The sequence below is a fragment of the Puma concolor genome, chromosome A3, assembly GCF_028749965.1.
Source record: "Puma concolor isolate L17-30 chromosome A3, mPumCon1.1.hap2, whole genome shotgun sequence".
In the NCBI taxonomy this organism is placed as follows: domain Eukaryota; kingdom Metazoa; phylum Chordata; class Mammalia; order Carnivora; family Felidae; genus Puma; species Puma concolor.
Genome location: NC_141669.1, coordinates 135,929,595 through 135,946,996, shown reverse-complemented (window position 1 = coordinate 135,946,996; position 17,402 = coordinate 135,929,595). Strand labels below are relative to the sequence as shown.

Here is a 17,402-nt window from a genome sequence, read left to right as displayed (position 1 = left end):
AGAAGGTGATGGCCATCAGCCCTGCCACCGGCCGACAGGTTCACCCATGCGACCCACTCCCCATTTGTTCCCTGTTCTCCTCAATTAACGAAATGCCTGTGATTTATTTTAAAGAACTTTCCGTGGCACCTCCAACGTGACCATTGGCGGGAACGGTTCTCTTCACCATGAATTTACTCCGTGCTGCCAATAACTCTCCAACGGTGATTGATATTTTGCTGACAGCGGGTGTTTAAAGAAGTTCGATGTCAGTAACAATAGAAAGAAAAAAAAATCTCATTAGTTCTTTCCATTTGGATAATAGCAAGAGAGAGAGAAGGCTCGGCTTTTGTCTTTCCCGAGGGAAGGGGCGTTGGGTCCCCAGGCTGTGCTGTCCCTGGGGCCTCAGCTTGCGGTGCTGGTCCCACTCACGCTTCCAGCCCTGAGCTCACCTACGGGGCAGCTGCAGCCTCTCCGAGGCCACCCCCGAAGGTGACCTCAGGACGCGTGGGTGAAGCCCCAGAAATTAATGAGCCTCCGCACCCTGCTACCCCCAGGGTATAAAAGGCATTTTACCCACTAACCACAGTGACCCTTCATGCGCGAGGACAGGGCGTCTTAGCAGTTAGAAGGAGACACACGCACAGCATGGAGTGTATCCAATCCACGAAGGAGGGTGTCGTGTCCTCTTGGCATTCGAACTGCTATGGAACAAACAGGACAAGAGAGGTGGTCGGGGCACCTGCCTTCCCCTCTGCCTGGAGGCCATTTCTAGCCTTCCCTCATCTGCCTGGCTGACTCTCTCTCTCTTTCTCTTCTCTCTCTCTCTCTCTCTTCTCTCCTCTCTCTCTCCCTTTCGGTCACAGGCACAGGCACACCTGCACACGCTTCCCTACTGGGCATCCTCTCCACCCCTCCACCCCTCCCCCCCCCCCCCCGCAGCTGTTACTCACTGACTTCTGCCTAGAAGTTTGGTTTTGCAGGTGGCCCGCTGGTCCCTGGTCTGTGCAGACACAGTCACCCACAGACATAGGTGTGCATCCTGAGATTCACTTTAAAAATACACACACACACACACACACACGTTTGTTTTCTTCTAAACAAAAACAGACTCGTCCTATCTGGTGGCTTCTCTTTCTGTCTTCGGGGTGTCTTTGGTGCCAGTGCTGTGGCTCCTTGGGTTGTGTCGGCCCCTCTGGGGGACGTGTAAGTGGCTCCTGGGGATTCGAGTCCTTCGGTGCAAACCAGCAGTGCCCCCTCTGGACCCTCATCGGCACACTCGAAAAGAAATGTGGCCATTTATGCAGCATGCTTCATGCGTGTGCTGTCAGGGGAAGGTGCTGGTCCAGGTGCGGGGGACGCACAATAAGCAAAAAGTCACCTTTGGTGACACGGGCATTCTAGTAGGGAGAGGCAGGGAATAAATGGTTAGACAGGTCACGTTAGCACTCCGGAGTAGTGCTTCAGTGAAGAGGAAAGCCAGCACGGGGCATAGGGTCCTCGGGCTTGGGGCAGAGCCCTGTTCCAGGCACGGTGCTCGGGGATGCTTCTTGAGGAAGGGGCACTGCCACAGAGACCGGAAGGAAGGGAGTAAGCACGTGTACTTGGGGGACGATCATTCCAGGCAGAAATAAGGGCATGTGCAAAGGCCCTGAGGTGGGGCTTGTGCTTGGCCCTTTTACGGAACACGTGGTTAGAGCACTGTGGGCGAGTGGGAGAGAGTCCCAGGAGAAAGAACATGTGGAGAGAAAGGCCCAGAAATTGATTTGCATGGTCAAGCGGGCATACTTGCGTGTTTTGAGAGCTTGTTAGTTTCGCTGTCCAGAAGCGCTCCCGATGTATCCCGTCCGTGAGCTACAGTGCTGGCAGTGGGGACCTGCTGAGGGAAGCCGTGGCCAGCTGCTGCAGATTCGGACAGCCCCAGCCCAGGTCTGTGTGAGGAGGGCGGGCAGGCAACGTCCAGAGCCCATAAGCCTTGGTTCCAGGGCTTCCCTCCTGGAAATGTTGGCTCCAAGTTAGCCGGTGCGGCTCGTAGCCACAACCGTGTGAAGAGGGGTGCGGTTACCCCTCTTTTTTTCCCTAGATGCGGACACGGAGTCATTTGCCTGGCCAGGGTCGTGGTAAGCGGCAAAGCTACGATTCGAAGGGAGCCTTGGGGCCAAACGTGTCCTTAACCTGTACCCTGGGATCTTACTGTGACCAGCGGTGCGGAGAGCCTCAGTCCCCGCCCCCTCGCCAGCCACCCTGTGGCTTCTTCCTTGAGGCTACCCAGACAACGCCAGACAGTATCTCAGGGCTACGTGTTCAGGTAACGGGTGCCAGTCGCCCAGCTGTGTGCTTGGCACTGAGTGAGCGCTTGGTAAGCGGTTCGGTCTGTTTTTAAAAATGAGAATACTGGCCTAGATTTGCTGCCCACCTCTCAAGCCTCAAAAGAAAGACAGATTCATTCCCCCCTCCCCCTATAAATGGTCTTGCCCTAAGAAATAAATGTGCCGTTGGGGGGTGTTTGAAATGGCACCAGGAGTGATCAGAAAGTTATTCCTTTGACGTCTGGTTCAATTCTATTTGACATTCTAGGTGGGGAGGGAGCCGGGTTCTTATTCAAATGCAGGGAGGGGGTGGGGGGGGGCAGTAATGAAGTGGCTGGAACCCCAGGCAGGCTGGGGCTCCGCTGAATGACAATGAAGCCCGCCCCAGTGGGTCTCATCCAGGCAGGTCTAACAAGATTAGATTTTCATAAATTTCAGACAGGGCCAATTCCTAATTCCTTGGTGTGCGGCCGGGAGGCCAGACAGGGCCGCCTGCACGGGCTGCTTGTTAACCAGGAAGCAAACCAGCTGCCCCCTCCGCTGGGAGCAGACACAAGGGGGGTGGGGGGGTTGGCCGTGGGGGGTCGTCTGGTCTGGAAACCTCCTGTGGGCTGGCGGGAGCCGGGTGGACTCCAGCCCAGGAAAGACAGAATGAGCTCCGGTACCCAACGGCCAACCCCGGTGATTAACCGAACGGGTGGTGACGGTCACCCTCGCTTACCTGCACCGGGGAGGTGCGTCGTCCTACTGAACACGTATATACCCGCGTATAATAGCGAATAGCGCGTATTAGCACAGTTCTGCACCGGCCTGCACCCCCATTGACAGCTGGGAACCGGCTGAACGGGGGTTGGAACCCGGGCTCCTGAGCTTGGTTCCGATCGAGGCTCTGTCCCCAAGAACAGGGGGCCGTGAACTCGTCGCATCTTCACCTTCCCCCACCCGATCAGGAACACGGGCTCCAAACCACGGAGCCGTCAGCAGCACCTGCCGCGTGGTCACCAGTGGAAACCACGGATTTCGCATCACGTCGAAAACCTGCCAGGTCCTGTTTAATGCGATACTATCCCTGCGTCACAAAAATAATTCTGGGTGTTCTTTCCATATCACGCATCTGGTTGAGAGTTTGATAACTGCCTTAATGTAGTTGGCTTCCTTTTTAAGCCACGGTTTTATTTAATTTTCATTTAAAAGCCGTATTCAGAGAGAGAGAGAGAGCGTCCTTCCTGGCTTCCCCGGGTTGCCAGGGCCCCACCGCAGGGAAGAAGGGAATCGGGGTTGGCCTGGATTCAGGACTGCTCTCTGGGCCCATGCTGCACCCCCAGGGCTGTTGTGGGAATTCAGAGAGGGAGGTCCTGTCCTGGCTGGCCCTCCGTGCTCCACAGCAGAGGGACGGTCACCGTTCGTATCTCTCCGCAGTGCCCTGAGAGGTGCCCAGAGCTCCCCCGGAGTGCCTGGGATGACCTTCCTGACCATCTTGTGATTTTCCTCCACCGTGGGTGGGAGGCGGTGCCACCCACCACGAATACCGGCTGCATGGACCGCACGGCTGGGAGGAAGGAACGGTCCTGGGTCTGTGGGTGGTGTGGTCTTTGGCCAGCCATCCCCTCCGTCAGCCTCCTCTTCCTCGTCCGTAGAGCAGGTGCAGGGGGTGGTGGGCATGTTCGTATCTGCTGCACAGAAGGACGGTGAGGATTCGGTAAGGCGATGCTTCTGAGCGTGTGGGCCGTGCCTGGCATTTTGGGGGGCCCTGGGCACACGCCACCTCTCTCTACTGTCGGGCCAGCTGGGAAAGGACCAGAGATGGGCGTGCACACATCTCAAAGTGACTGTGTCTGTCTCTGGAGGAGAAGACAAAAGGGAGGGTCAGGCCGCTCCGATGAGGCAGACGAGCCTGTTAATTTGAAATTATTCACCAGGAAAGAAGACGCTAAATTAAATTAGAGTGACCTTACTTTGCATGCCGAAGATGGGCTTGGCCACCCCCGAGAGCCTACGGCATCCATCACCCACCCCAAGGGGGAAATTAGGGAGAGAAATGGCACAGCCGCTCCCCCGCCCTCCCCACGGTGAGCGGACCTGACGCCCGGAACGAGATGAGGGAAACATGTTTCTCTTCCGAAGGCTCCTGTTGGAGCTGTGCCCTCGGCGCAGAAGCGGGACGAGTGTCTGTACGTCCCTCATGGCCTTGCATCCAGCTGCCAGCCGGGGTGAGCAATTCGGATCGACCTTGCTCCAAACCCCCAACCCTGGGGCACCCCCCAGCCAGGCGCACCTCGGCGTTTCTAGGGCATCAGCCTGAATGAGGGTGTCAGGAACTGGGACGTGGGGACGGCGGAGTCCGCTGAGCTCTTACATTTCTTGCGTCATCTCCCCCATGCTGGGTCGTAACGGGGACTCCACAGAGGCCTGCGTGGCCGGGGTCCCACAGCGTGTAGCTGGCAGATACAGGGAGGCAGGACCAGGTGCTCCGGGCGTGGGGAGGGGAAACTAAGGAGTACTTCGGGAAAGCTGCAAAGAACTTCTTAGAACAGGACTCTCAGGGAGGCTCTGGGTTGCAGACCCAGCCCTGCTCTTTCTGAAGGAGGCACCTTCACCCCGGGCCTCAGCGTCCCCATCTGCAAAGTTCCGGTGGCGATGGCTCCCGCCTCACAGACCTAGGGGAGGTGGGCTCTTGTGGATGTTGCAGCTGTTGGGGTCATGATAAATAACGGCTGCAGTGACCATGGTGACCCGGGGCTATCGACTGACCCACCCACTCCTCCCGCTCCGGTCCATCCGCCCTTGTCGGTGAGCAGCCTCTGGCTGTGGATCCTGTGGTCACGGGAGACTTGAAAGCCAGGGAAGGGGGTGGGCAGGGGCAGGACCCGCCCCTGCGTGCACCACGCTGGGCACTTGGCCTGCGGCCCCGCTGAAGGGGAGGGCTGTCAGATTGAGGAAACAAGGCAGGATCGCTGTGGCCCCGTCCCCGACATCCGCGGCAGGTCGGTGACTTGGGCTTCTCTCGGGGCTGGAAATCCCCAGCTTGCCCGCCCTGCAAGCTTCGGTCTGCCCGGTGCTTTCAAGCCTCTTGAATGTGCTGCCAGCCGAAGGCCGGGCAGCTTCACAGATGGGTTCTGGGTTCTGGGGAGAGCAGAGGTGTGACCGCACTGGGCCGGCCTGCCCCGGGCGCCGGCCTCTGGGGCGGCTGGGGTTCCAAGAAGTAGTGCCCGGCTAGGGGGAGCGGGCCCACGCTCCAGTCACCATGGCTGCCTGCGCGCGGAAGAGGGAAGTCGGGGTGCCGGAGCCCAGGCCACCCCCCGAGCCCCGGGGCCCAGCAGGTGATGTCACCCAGAGCGGTGCTTGGGGCCAAGCAGAGGGCGCAGCTGTTCCTTTGCCGGGGCGGGGGGGGGGGGGGGGGGGGGGAGGCTGTTGATGCACGTGGTCTCCAGTTTGCCGCCTCTCCAGCAGGTGCTGTCCTGGTGCGTTTCCTGGGAAGCGGGCTGTGTCCCCTGAAGGCGGTGCCTCCTGGAAGGAGGCCCCCGAGTGGAAGCGTGTGGACTGCCAAGGCCAGAGCACTCAGCCCAGCGGTTGGTGCTCTGCCTTAGGGGTTGGTGCGAACCAGCTGCCGGCCGGGTCCTCTTCTGGACCCCTGAGTGCCCCCACCCGCTCGTGCCGCCGGGCCTGGGCCTGGCCTGGAATATCCAGCGCGGCCCTGCTTAACCTTCTCTTTGCCGGCTTGTGGGCACACCTTGTTTCGCTCTACCGAGGCGGTGGGGAGCCCCCCCGTTAATCCTGAGGGAGCGGCTCCCCGAGTGCTGAGCACATTGTCCGTGCACAGTGCTGCCCCCAGGTGCCCTTAGCCTCCTTTTACGTCGGGGGGGGGCTGGGATGGACTCCTAGGTGAGGTCCAGGGTCGCACTGGGGCCTAGGGACCCTGACGGACCTGTAACAGAGCTTAGGAACCCTTAAGAGTCTCTCTCCTCTTCTGAACCTAGACTCAGGCCTTTGGCTTCCAGAATGTACTCAGTCACGGGTTCTCTTTTTTCTGAGAGTATTTCCCTCTCCTCACCCGTGTGGATTTCCGGGGTCCCCGCCGTACTTGGGTCGCGGCCCAGGGAGACAGCAAAGGCCTAGGGTGCTCACGTGCTCATTTCTGGGGCTGATCGTCTCACTCTGGACCCCAGCCTCCAGAACTATGTTCTCCTGCCCTTTTGGCCCAGCCTGGCGGGGTCAGGAGAGCTGTGGAGGGCTTGTTCACGCCCACAGGCCTGCCAGCTCTTCATGCACTGTCCCCTGGGCACCCTGCCTCAGAAGCTGTCTCACCTTAACGTTCTGGGGCCTGGAAAACGCCAGGAGGAGGGCCAGGGCCTGGGACAAAGGCAGACCGGAGGCACGCGTCCCTTCCTTCGGGCCAGTGTGGGCAGGGCCCCTGGAGACGGCAGGGGGAGGGGGCAGAGGGGGGAACCCACCGCCGTGGTCCCAGCGAGGGTGAAGAGTGCACCGGGCTGGGGGAGGGGAATTGTAGGCCCCTCTGAGGAAGGAGGGCGTGGGGGTTGCACAAAGCAAGCCTGTATGTTCCCTGAATGGGCGGCTTTATCCTGGGCCCTCATAGACAGGACCCTGCCCTTAGGGAGTCAGAACAGGCTGCCGAGGCCAGACCAGCCTGTCTGGGGAGGCAGGAGGTGTGGCCACTGTTACTGGATCCCAGCAGGAAAGTGAGGGTGACCCTCCGCCGGTTCCAGGCTTGCCTAATCTGCCGGGCAGGGCCCCAGCCTTCTGGGCACTCGGGACAGTCTCCCTGAAGTCCCTGGCCAGCTCGTCCTCCCTGCTGGGCCCTCCAGGGCACGATGGGACGCAGCCCCGCCTGGGAACCAGAGCCACGGCCCAAGCGTGGACCCGTCCTTCCTTGTCGAGGGGCATCCCCATGCAATGTAGGGGGCCCCCACCCAATTGTGACAGCCACTGATGTGCCCAGAAAGTGTCACATGTCCCCTGGTGGGCAGGCTCCCTCGACTTAATAACAGCAGCAGGCATCGTAGGTGCAGCTGAGCACCCCTGTAAGGCAGCATGAGAAGGGGGGTGTGCTGGAGAGCCTGCGTGGGAGGAAGGGGGTGGCCAGGGCTTTGGAGAGGGTGTTGGGGGCTGGGGTTCTGTGTGGAGAAGCACCCAGCGTTCTGCAAACGGTAACGTTCCCACCTAGGACGCATCGCTTTCCTGCTGGAAGCCGCAGGGAAACTGAGGCAGGAAGCAGTGGCCTCCGCAGGGCTGGAGTCTGGGTGGGCCCAGAGCCCTTGACCCGGCGCACCTCCTGCTGCCTGTTGCTTCCCGCTTCCCACCTGCCACCCGCCCCCACGCCTCCAGCGTCAGTCAGTTTGTCTCGGAGGTGGGAGAGCTGAGTCAGTGGCCCTGAGCTTGAACCTGTGCCCTGGGGAGCCCTCAGCGAATCGCTTGTTAGCGCCGGGCGTCGGGGTGCTCTGCTCCCCGGTGGGCGGCCGTGGGCTGGAGGAGGCCGGCCCAGCTGGGCCCCCCCCGAGCTGTCCCTCGCCTGCTGTGTCACCACCCGGGTCCCCGGCTCGACCGGCGCTGGCGTCCCGCCCGTCGCCGGGGGCTCTGCTTGCACCCAGCACGGCCAGCTGCCGAGCCGCCTCGACTCGGACCCGCTCGAGTCAGCAGAAACCGCCCCGGCTCTGGCAGGATCAAAATAACCTCCTTCCTTTTCCAGTACTTGAGGGTTTTTCCGCCTTCGAGGGGAAAAACAAAACAACACCGAAAGAAAAGAGAGAGAGAGAGAAAAGGAACACTGAATGTGGTTTTTCTGAGGCCTCTTTCCCGGGAGCTGGGGGGCCGGGGGGCGGGTCTTCTCACACATTCCTGTCCCGTCCAGGGTGGGGTGTGCTTGTGATAGACGTGCCTGTGTGTGTGCACGTGTGTATGTGTGCGCGTGAGTGTGCAGTGGGGAGGGTGTGTGTGTGTGTGTGAGTGTTGGGGTGTTGCAGGGAGGTGAGCGAATGCTCAGAAGGGCTGGGTCCCGAGCCCCAGGCTAGCGTCGGGGTCCCCTCAGAAGGGTTGGGCCGGCATAGGGGTCCCCACGGAAGGGCTGGGCGTGCATCGGGGTCCCCTCGGAAGGGTTGGGCTGGCATAAGGGTCCCCCCAGAAGGGGATCCAGCCCCGGGCCAGCGTCGGGGTCCCCTCGGAAGGGCTGGGCCTGCGTCGGGGTCCCCTCGGAAGGGCTGGGCCTGCGTCGGGGTCCCCTCGGAAGGGCTGGATCCCCAGCCCTGGGCCTGTGCTGGGGTCCCCTCGGAAGGGCTGAGCCTGCGTCGGGGTCCCCTCAGAAAGGCTGGATCCCCAGCCCCTGGCCTGCATCGGGGTCCCCTCGGAAGGGCTGGGCCTGCGTCGGGGTCCCCTTGGAAGGGCTGGATCCCCAGCCCCGGGCCTGCATCGGGGTCCCCTTGGAAGGGTTGGGCCCCGAGCCCCAGGCTGGCATAGGGGTCCCCTCGGAAGGGTTGGGCTGGCATAAGGCTCTCCCCAGAAGGGGATCCAGCCCCGGGCCGGCGTCGGGGTCCCCTTGGAAGGGCTTGGCCCTGAGCCCCAGGCCGGTGTCGGGGTCCCCTTGGAAGGGCTGCATCCCCAGCTCCGGGCCTGCATCGGGGTCCCCTTGGAAGGGTTGGGCCCCGAGCCCCAGGCCGGCATAGGGGTCCCCTCGGAAGGGTGGGGCCGGCATAGGGGTCCCCTCGGAAGGGCTGGATCCCCAGCCCCAGGTCTGCATCGGGGTCCCCTCGGAAGGGTTGGGCTGGCATAAGGCTCCCCCCAGAAGGGGATCCAGCCCTGGGCCGGCGTCGGGGTCCCCTCGGAAGGGCTGGGCCGGCGTCGGGGTCCCCGTGGGCTCACGTGTCTCCCTTGGTCCTGCAGCAGAACTGGAGTTCGTTGAGATCACCATCATCGTGGTGGTGGTGATGGTGATGGTGGTGGTGATCACGTGCCTGCTGAGCCACTACAAGCTGTCTGCACGCTCCTTCATCGGCCGGCACGGCCAGGGCAGGAGGAGAGAAGACGCCCTCTCCTCGGTAAGCGTCTGGCGTCCCGCCTCGGGGTGCGCTCACAGGAACGGGAGGGAGGCAGTCGGCGGCCACAGGGGACACTGCTGGGCAGGCGATGGAGGAGGGTGTTCGGGGTACAGGCCGAGGCCGGACGGAAGGGAGGCGGCCCTTCCCTCTCTTCTATACCCTGCAGGCGTCTGGGCCGGGGGCTCCGTGTCTTGGGGACAACAGGTCACCCTGGAAAGGGCCTTCCCAGCTCCACTGGTCCTGGCCGTGCGCCCTCGGACCAGCCCCGATTGCTGAAATGGGGCTGCCGTTTACCGTGAGCGGGGCTCACGCCGCTCCGCAGAGGAGTCGGGGCTCAGCGCCGAATCACGGCTGGGGCGCCGCTGGCCAGGACGGCCCAGACACTCCCGTCCACTCCATCACCCACCCACCCATTCATGCATTCACTGCACAGACGCCTACGGAGCAGAGGGCCTACAACCTCCCAGACACTGGCGGAGGGGGGGGGGGGAGGGGCGGGGGAGGGAATGGCTGTGGACAAGCCCCCTGTGGTTGCTGCCTGGTGGCTGGATCCACACAGACAGGGACACCTAAATCAGATGATGCTGAGGGGCGCTCGGAAGGAAGCCAGAGTGACTGTCCCCGAGGATCCCAGCGTGGTGTGTTTGGCCAGGAGAGTCAGGACGAGCCTCTTAGGCGGAGCTCTGAAGGAGGAGAGTGACGATGGTCCCGGAAGGCGAGGACGAACGCTGCTCTGGAGGGGTCCCGGCCGTTCACAGAATACGGCGTTTTGACGTGACGTTAGGATTACGAGCGTCCCGGGGCATTCTGGAAGCCCCACCAGTATCCCTTCGACTCCACAACGTGGGGGGGCCCTGCGGGCCCGGAACTTGGCCCTTCTGCGGCTCGGAGCATCCAGGGCCGCCTGGCCCCCTGCACCTGTGGGGCTCAACTGTGCCCTGCCCGTTGGCCGCTCTTAAGCAGGCGGGCCGCAGGGGCTGCCGGGTTCATCCCCAAGTATGTCTGTCCCTGTGCGTGTGATGTGTGATTTCACAACCTGGGCAGGAGCGGGCGGCCAGGCCTGATGGACAGGCTGGGATTTGCAGGGAGAAGGTGGCACGTGGGTGGCCCGGGGCTATGCGCCCGAGCACGTCTCTGAGCCCGTGAGGACAGCCATGGAACAACCCGGCCTCCCGGTTCTGGGGGGCGCCTGCAGTTGGCGGTGGGGCTGAGCCAGGGGTGGCTGGCAGGCCTGTCCCCAGCAGGGTCAGGCATCTCCTCCTGCATCCAGCTGCCGCCGCAGCACGTCCACAGGTAGCCAGGGCAAGGAGATCCACCCCCTTGGTCCTTCTGACGGGAACACTGCGCACCCCAGACGTGAGGCTCGGCGTGTCCGGGGGGGGGGGGGCACCCAGGCTGCTGCTCTGAAGGAATCCTCTGCGGCTAAGGCCCGGGCTCACCTGTGTCTCTTTGCTGTGACTGTTGCCCGAGTGACGGCGTTGCCAGCTGCACCGTGGCGAGCACGCACCTGCCTCCCCTGTGCCCGGTGCTTTCCCGCCCGCGGCAGCCTGGAAACCCCACTCTGTGGGGGGGAACCTGGGGCCCGCAGAGGTGGGAGCATTTGCCTGAAGCCTCTCAGCCTGTAAGTGGCAGTTTGAAGAGCCCAGGCCCGTTTGTCCTCCCTCGGATGCTGGGGCAAGGGAGGGCACTTGGAACAAACGAGAAGGCACTAGCTGGGGGGGGGGGGGGGTGCCCAGGGTGGGCCACCTGGGCCCCTCTGAGCCTCAGTCTCCCTCAGACGGGTGGAGCTAGCCTTTCTGCAGCCTGCCCCATAGGTACAGTCGCGGGGAGGATGACGTTTGCCCAGAGAGCTGGGGAAATGACACAGGTTCCGGTGGGAGGGATCCCTGCTGCCACCGGGGGCGGGGAGATCGCCCTCTGGGTAGCACCTGGGACTTTGTGCCCAGACAGGTAAAGATTCGGGCCCCGGTTCCTGGACACCCGAAGCCAAAGGAGAGTCGCCACCCCCATCTCCCCAGCCGCCTGCATGGACCCCTGGGGCTGCCTGGCGGGGTAAACACAGAGCTTCGTTAGGCCTGAACTGAGTGTGGTGGCTCCCTTGGGGACCCCCCGCCAGACAGGGCGAGTCAGAGGAGTCTCAGGGCCCCGTGACCTCCCACAGGGGCCCAAACCTGGCCACTGTCAGCCTGGGGCCGGCCCTGCCCCTGGCATGGCTCTCCTGCCTCGGGTCCTTTTCAGGGTGAGCCCGTTTCATTCGCTTGAATGAGGCCCACATTTAGGTAAGCCTGTGGCCCCAGAATGCCAGGGTCTAGCGCATAATGGTAACAACAGTGATGATCCAGCCACCACGGTGGCACCGACTGTGGGTCTGAAGGGTCTTGCGCTGGGGTTGGCAGGTGAGGGGAATGTTACCTGTGAAGGCAGGTTCCGTCCCACCCGGGCGCATTTGAGCAGGTGGACAGGTGCAGCCAGGCCCCACCCAGGAAGCGTCCTGTTTTCATTTCTGAGCTGCTCCCGGGTCTCTGAACTTTGCTTTCAGACACCACTTTGGACAAACATTCCCCGCTTTGAATTCCTCTCCTTGGCGGCCTTCATTGTTCCCGCAAAGTTTATGTAACTTGAGCAGCGATGGTCACTTCACCCGTAGCCCCCACCCCCGGGAGACGGTTTGTGCACGGGGCCCGCTCCACGTGGGGCAGGGATGCATTCAGACTAGGGCTCAGCCAGGGCTTTGGATGGGGCAACCCTTTGTTCTCTTTGTCCCCAGATCAGCCCTGGCGTGGGTCTCCTGCCTCCCACATGGCTTCTGTGGGCACAAGGCTTCTGATCGGGGCCAGTGCAGCCAGCTGGACATTCGATCACTATACAAATGGGCCAGGCTGCTAGAGGGGCTGAGTTGCTATGGGAGCCAGGGAGGCAGTGGAGTGGGGGGGGAGGGGGGTGGTGGGTGGTTCCTGGGAGGCTCCCTGGAGGAGGAAATGACTCCGAGGTGCACAAGCTGGAGGCAGTCAGGTGATGAGGCTGGTGGGTGATTTGGGAGTCTGTGGTGGGGCTCCTGGGGCAGCGACAGGTGTTGTCTTAAGCTTCCTGGGTGGTGCCACCGTGCAGCCAGGTAGATATTCCCTGTGCTAGGGCTGGGAGTCGGGGGAGTGGTGGGCACAGGTCCTGGGCGGCCACGTCATGCAGAGCCTGGGACAGAGGGACTCGTAGGAGGGTTTTAGGCAGGAGTTTATCTGGGTCACATTTCATCCTTGGCTGCGTGCATCACGCCCCGGGACTCCTGACCCTACTGAGGAGCAGGTAGATGTCCCCATCTGCTTCCTGGCACCTATGGACTGTGCCAGTGGCCCGACGGGGGGCTGCGGAGCCTGCCAGGACCAGCCTGAGCCCGGGTGGCTCTGGAGGCAGGCAGGTCAGGGTTTGGATCTTAGCACTGCCTTTCACCAGCTAGGCCTCCTCAGCCTGGCTAGCCGACCTCAGCCTGCCTTGTAGGTTTGTCGGGAGAAATGAGATAGATAGTGCTTTATTTATTTATTTTTGAGAGACCGTGGTGGTGGTGGGGGGGGATGGGTTGCGGGCAGAGAGATAGGGAGACAGAATCCCAAGCAGGCTCCGCACTGACAGTTTGATGCGGGGCTTGAACTCACGAACTGTGAGGTCAGGACCGGAGCCAAAATTGAGTTGGATGCTTAACTGACCAAGCCGCCCAGGTGCCCAGGAGAGTGCTTAGTGTGGTTTCTGCCACCAAGGCAGTGACTGATACGTTACTGATATCAGTAACAAAACGGCCTTCGGTGACCACATGAAGGGGCAAGGTCGTGTGTCTGCTTGCATCCTAACACCTGGAACATACTAGAGAGAGACTCCAATGAGTCTTGTGTGCGGGCTGAGTGCTTTCCTGGTGGGACGGTTTTGAGAGCCATGGAGCCCCCTAGTGGCCATGTCGGTAACTGCAAGCCTCGGCCTACCCGCCCCCTCCAATTCCTGCTCCAGCCCCAGCCGGTGAGTGAGAATGTCTTAGGTGGGACCCCTCGGAAAAACGTGCCCCCAAGGAAACTTTTGGGGTGATAATGTTATTTCGATGGTAGTGATGGGTCTCTGGTATATACACATGCCAAAACTTAACCAAATTGTATACCCTGGATATGCGCAGTTAATATTATCTGTTACGCCTACAGAAAGCTGTAAAATTCTAACAAGACATCCCTCCCCCTGCCCCCAGGCTCAGGGCTGTCTAGCATCATGTGACCAGCATTGGCTGGGTTTGCCTCCTGGTATGGGGTCCCCCTTCCCTGACTGACCCTTGGGTCTCTCCCCCAGACCTGAAACCGCACGTGGCCAGCTGTCCCCCACTCCCATGCAGCCTGTCCACGGGTCGGGGGGGGGCGGCCACGGGCCCGTGTGCAGAGGCTGCGGGCTTCGTGAGGTGGCACTTACCCCTTTGGCAAGAGGCGGTGCCTCATTCCACCGTTGCTGACCGAACGGATCACGATTTGGTGACAGAGCAGCTCCGTGAGTGCAAGCGATGGAGGGGCAGAGAGAGAGGGAGACACGGAATCGGAAGCAGGCCCCGGGCTCTGAGCTCTTGAGACAGGGGTGTTCGAGAAAGTCTGCAGACCTGACCACGCAGTGGGGCGGCCAGTGCCAAGGCCCGTGGGTGCATGCGCTTTGCGCTAGATGGTGGGTGGGCGTGGCCCCCAACACTTCCATATACTCACTCAGGGCCACAGGCACTCCAAGCATATTCCACCCGTGGAAAGTTCCAGAAGTTAAGTAACTTGCCGAGGTCACCCTGCAAGCAAGTGGTGGTCGAGGCCAGGAGGGCTGGATGAGGCCCGCTTCCTTACCAGCCATTTCACAAGAGAACTTGGGTTCGTGCTAAGGTGCCTGGGAAAAGCTGCTGGAGAGTTCTGAGAAGGAGGGGCTCGCCAATTAGATGTAGGTTTTGGAAAGCGTGAGCGTGGAAGGTGAATTTTCGGGGGACAGCCGGGGGAAGGCGGGTGGCTGCGAGGCTTGCAGTTACCCACGTGGCCACGAGGGGGCTCTACGGCTCTCAAAACTGTCCCACCCGGAAAGCCTTCAGCCCGCGCAGACTCATTGGAGTCTCTAGTATGTTCCAGGTGTTAGGGTGCAAGCGGACATGCGACCTCGCCGCTTCACGTGGTCACCGAAGGCCGTTTGGTTGCTGCCAGAACCGCCCAGGGCCCAGGGTGCGGATGGGGAGCCGTGGCCGGGTGCTGCATCTGATGGCACATGCAAGATCGCAGGGTCAAAGCCAGTCGGCCCCTTTGCTCTCTCCCCTCTGTTCATCCTGCTGACCCCGCCCCTCTCCTCCCCGCACAGGAAGGATGCCTCTGGCCCTCGGAGAGCACCGTGTCGGGCAACGGAATCCCAGAGGTGAGACCCTGTGCTGCCTCCCGCCCCCCCCCCCCCCGCCTGTCCCCCAAGGCTGCTGTTGTGGACGCCTGAAGGCCATCCTCCCAGCAGGTCCCCCTTTCCAAGCCAGGGGCGCCTCCCTTGGCCCGAACGGCGTGGCTGCTGGCCCACACCTCTGCCCTTTTCCAAAGAGTCGTCGTCCGCGGCTGCTGGGATCACCCAAGCCGGGACGTAACGCTCTACCCGCAGGGAGTGGCCCACAGCATCTGCAACACGCGCGGACAAAAGTTGCCCCGATTTCAGCCCTGGGATGATGCTCCCAGCCCGGGGTGCCCCCCCCCCCCCCCCCGGCGTCAGCGCGCGGCCGGACTCTGCGCGCTGGGCGCCGCCACCTGCCGTCCCGTCCCCCGGAGAGCAGGGCCCAGCGCCTCGGGTCCTGCTTCGGGGGCGCGGAGGGACCCTCACTCCGCTCCGCCCCCCCCCTCCCTGCTCCCTCCAGCCGCAGGTCTATGCTCCTCCGAGGCCCACCGACCGCCTGGCCGTGCCCCCCTTCACCCAGCGGGACCGCTGCCTCCGCTTCCAGCCCACCTACCCGTACCTGCAGCACGAGATCGACCTGCCGCCCACCATCTCGCTGTCGGACGGGGAGGAGCCCCCGCCCTACCAGGGCCCCTGCACCCTCCAGCTGCGAGACCCCGAGCAGCAGCTGGAGCTGAACCGGGAGTCCGTGCGCGCGCCCCCGAACAGAACCATCTTCGACAGCGACCTGATGGACAGTGCCATGTTGGGCGGCCCCTGCCCCCCCAGCAGTAACTCGGGCATCAGCGCCACGTGCTACGGGGGCGGCGGGCGCATGGAGGGGCCGCCCCCCACCTACAGCGAGGTCATCGGGCACTACCCCGGGTCCCCCTCGTTCCAGCACCAGCAGAGCAGCGGGCCGCCCTCCTTGCTGGAGGGGACCCGGCTCCCCCACGCACACCTCGCCCCCCTGGAGAGCTCACCCGCCTGGAGCAAAGAGAAAGATAAACAGAAAGGACACCCTCTCTAGGAATCCCGGGGCCGGGGCCGGGCAGCAGTGAGTATAGGAAAAAAAGAAAAAACAGAAAGGCAAAACACTCCGCACTTCCGAAACCAGAAGACAGAGGAGGACCGGGCGGCACCCAGAAAATGTGGCGCGTATCCATCCTTTCCCCCTCTCTCTGTGTATCAATATTTACATGTTCTGTCTGGTCTGAATGCACAAGCTAAGAAAGCTTGCAAAAACAAAACAAAACAAACAAACAAAAAAAAAACCACGTTTCTTTGTCGAGCTGTGTCTTGAAGGCAAAAGAGAAAAAAGAAAAAAAAAACAAAACCTACCCTAGTCTTTTCTGTTCCTAGTTGAGCTGCGTGCGTGAATGCTTATTTCCTTTCGTTTGTTTATGATGATTTCACTTAACTTTAAAGACCTATTTGCACAAAACCTTTGTTTAAAGATCTGCAATATTATATATATAAATATATATAAAATAAGAGAAGTATTGTGAGGGCAGGAGTATTTTTGTATTAGAAGAGGCCTATTAAAAAAAAAAAAAAGTTGTTTTCTGAACTAGAAGAGAAAAAAAAAAAGGCAATTTTTGAGTGCCAGGTCAGAAAGCGTGTATTACCTTGTAAAGAAGAAGAAGAAGAAAGAAAAAAAAAACTACAAAGCAGGGGTTTAGAGTTATTTATATAAATGTTGAGCTTTTGCACTATTTTTTAATATAACTATGTCAGTGCTTGTTTGATGGAAACTTCTATCGTGTCTGTCGAGACTTTTAAGGGAGAAGCGGCGGAGTTTGGCAGCGGCCGTCTGGCAGAGGGCGGGCTCTGCACGGAGTTGGGGGAGGCTTCCGGAGGGGGCGCTCTTCCTGCGTAAGTGGAAGCTTCTGTCTAGCGATCGGTTGTTACCGCCTGATACATTCCCCACCGGAGGAGACGCATTTCCCCCTCTGGGCCGGCACAGCCTTTGGATGGCAGACGAGATGGGGAAATCGGTCACCCGGTGCCAGGGTGGTGGCTTTGCCTTGCCCCAGATGAAAATAAACTGTTCCTGAAGGATCTTAGTTTTTCCTCCTGTTTTTTAAGCATGAGCCCCCTCCCCCTCCCCCCAGGAAGGGGCTGAGGCGCCCCCTTTGCCGCCGCTGCCGCTCCCGGAGCACGTTGCCGGGACCCGCCGGAGAGGTTGGGGTGGCTGCTTTCCGTGCGGACGATCCGGCGGGTCCAGGACTTCTCAGCTGAGGTTGGCGGAGGCCACCGGCAGATTGGAAAGGCCCCCGAGGAGTTCGACCTCATCCCTGGCTTTCTCTTTACGTAGCAGTTCTCACCGAACAGGCCAACAAACGGGACACCAGAGAGAAAAAGTGACACGCGCAGGTGTCTCCCAGGACACGACAGCGGGTTAACGCGAAGAGAAACAGCACCGACAACGGGGAAACCGGCGTAAACCTGTGCTTTATGTTTTCAAATCAGAATTGAATTCTTTACCTCCTCTCCCACACATCCATTCCTCTCCCCGTGGAAACAGTCGTGTTCGGCGTGTTCGTGTGTCTGTGTTTTCCCAGCGTCTGTATCAGATTCGAGTGTCGTTTGCCAGGATTTTGCCGAGTCGATTTCGGGTTGGCGGGATCCCTTGGTGGCCTGTGCAGGCGAGGGCGCGTGAGTGGGCACACGT

General features: G+C 61.1%; 1 protein-coding gene across 2 annotated transcripts in view; it reads left to right on the top strand.

Moving 5' to 3' along the window:
• PMEPA1 (prostate transmembrane protein, androgen induced 1) overlaps positions 1–16,789 on the top strand; it is a 54,115-nt gene extending 37,326 nt beyond the window's left edge. The window contains exons 2-4 of one of the 2 annotated variants that reach the window (XM_086702562.1): positions 9,183–9,334; positions 14,678–14,731; positions 15,210–16,789. In XM_086702562.1, the coding sequence (XP_086558688.1) occupies positions 9,183–9,334; positions 14,678–14,731; positions 15,210–15,758 (755 nt within the window). In that variant the 3' untranslated portion in view covers positions 15,759–16,789. Of the gene's footprint in view, positions 1–9,179; positions 9,335–14,677; positions 14,732–15,209 lie in introns of both variants that reach the window. The other variant, XM_086702561.1, reaches the window with a different exon arrangement.
• Positions 16,790–17,402: the final 613 nt, after the last annotated feature.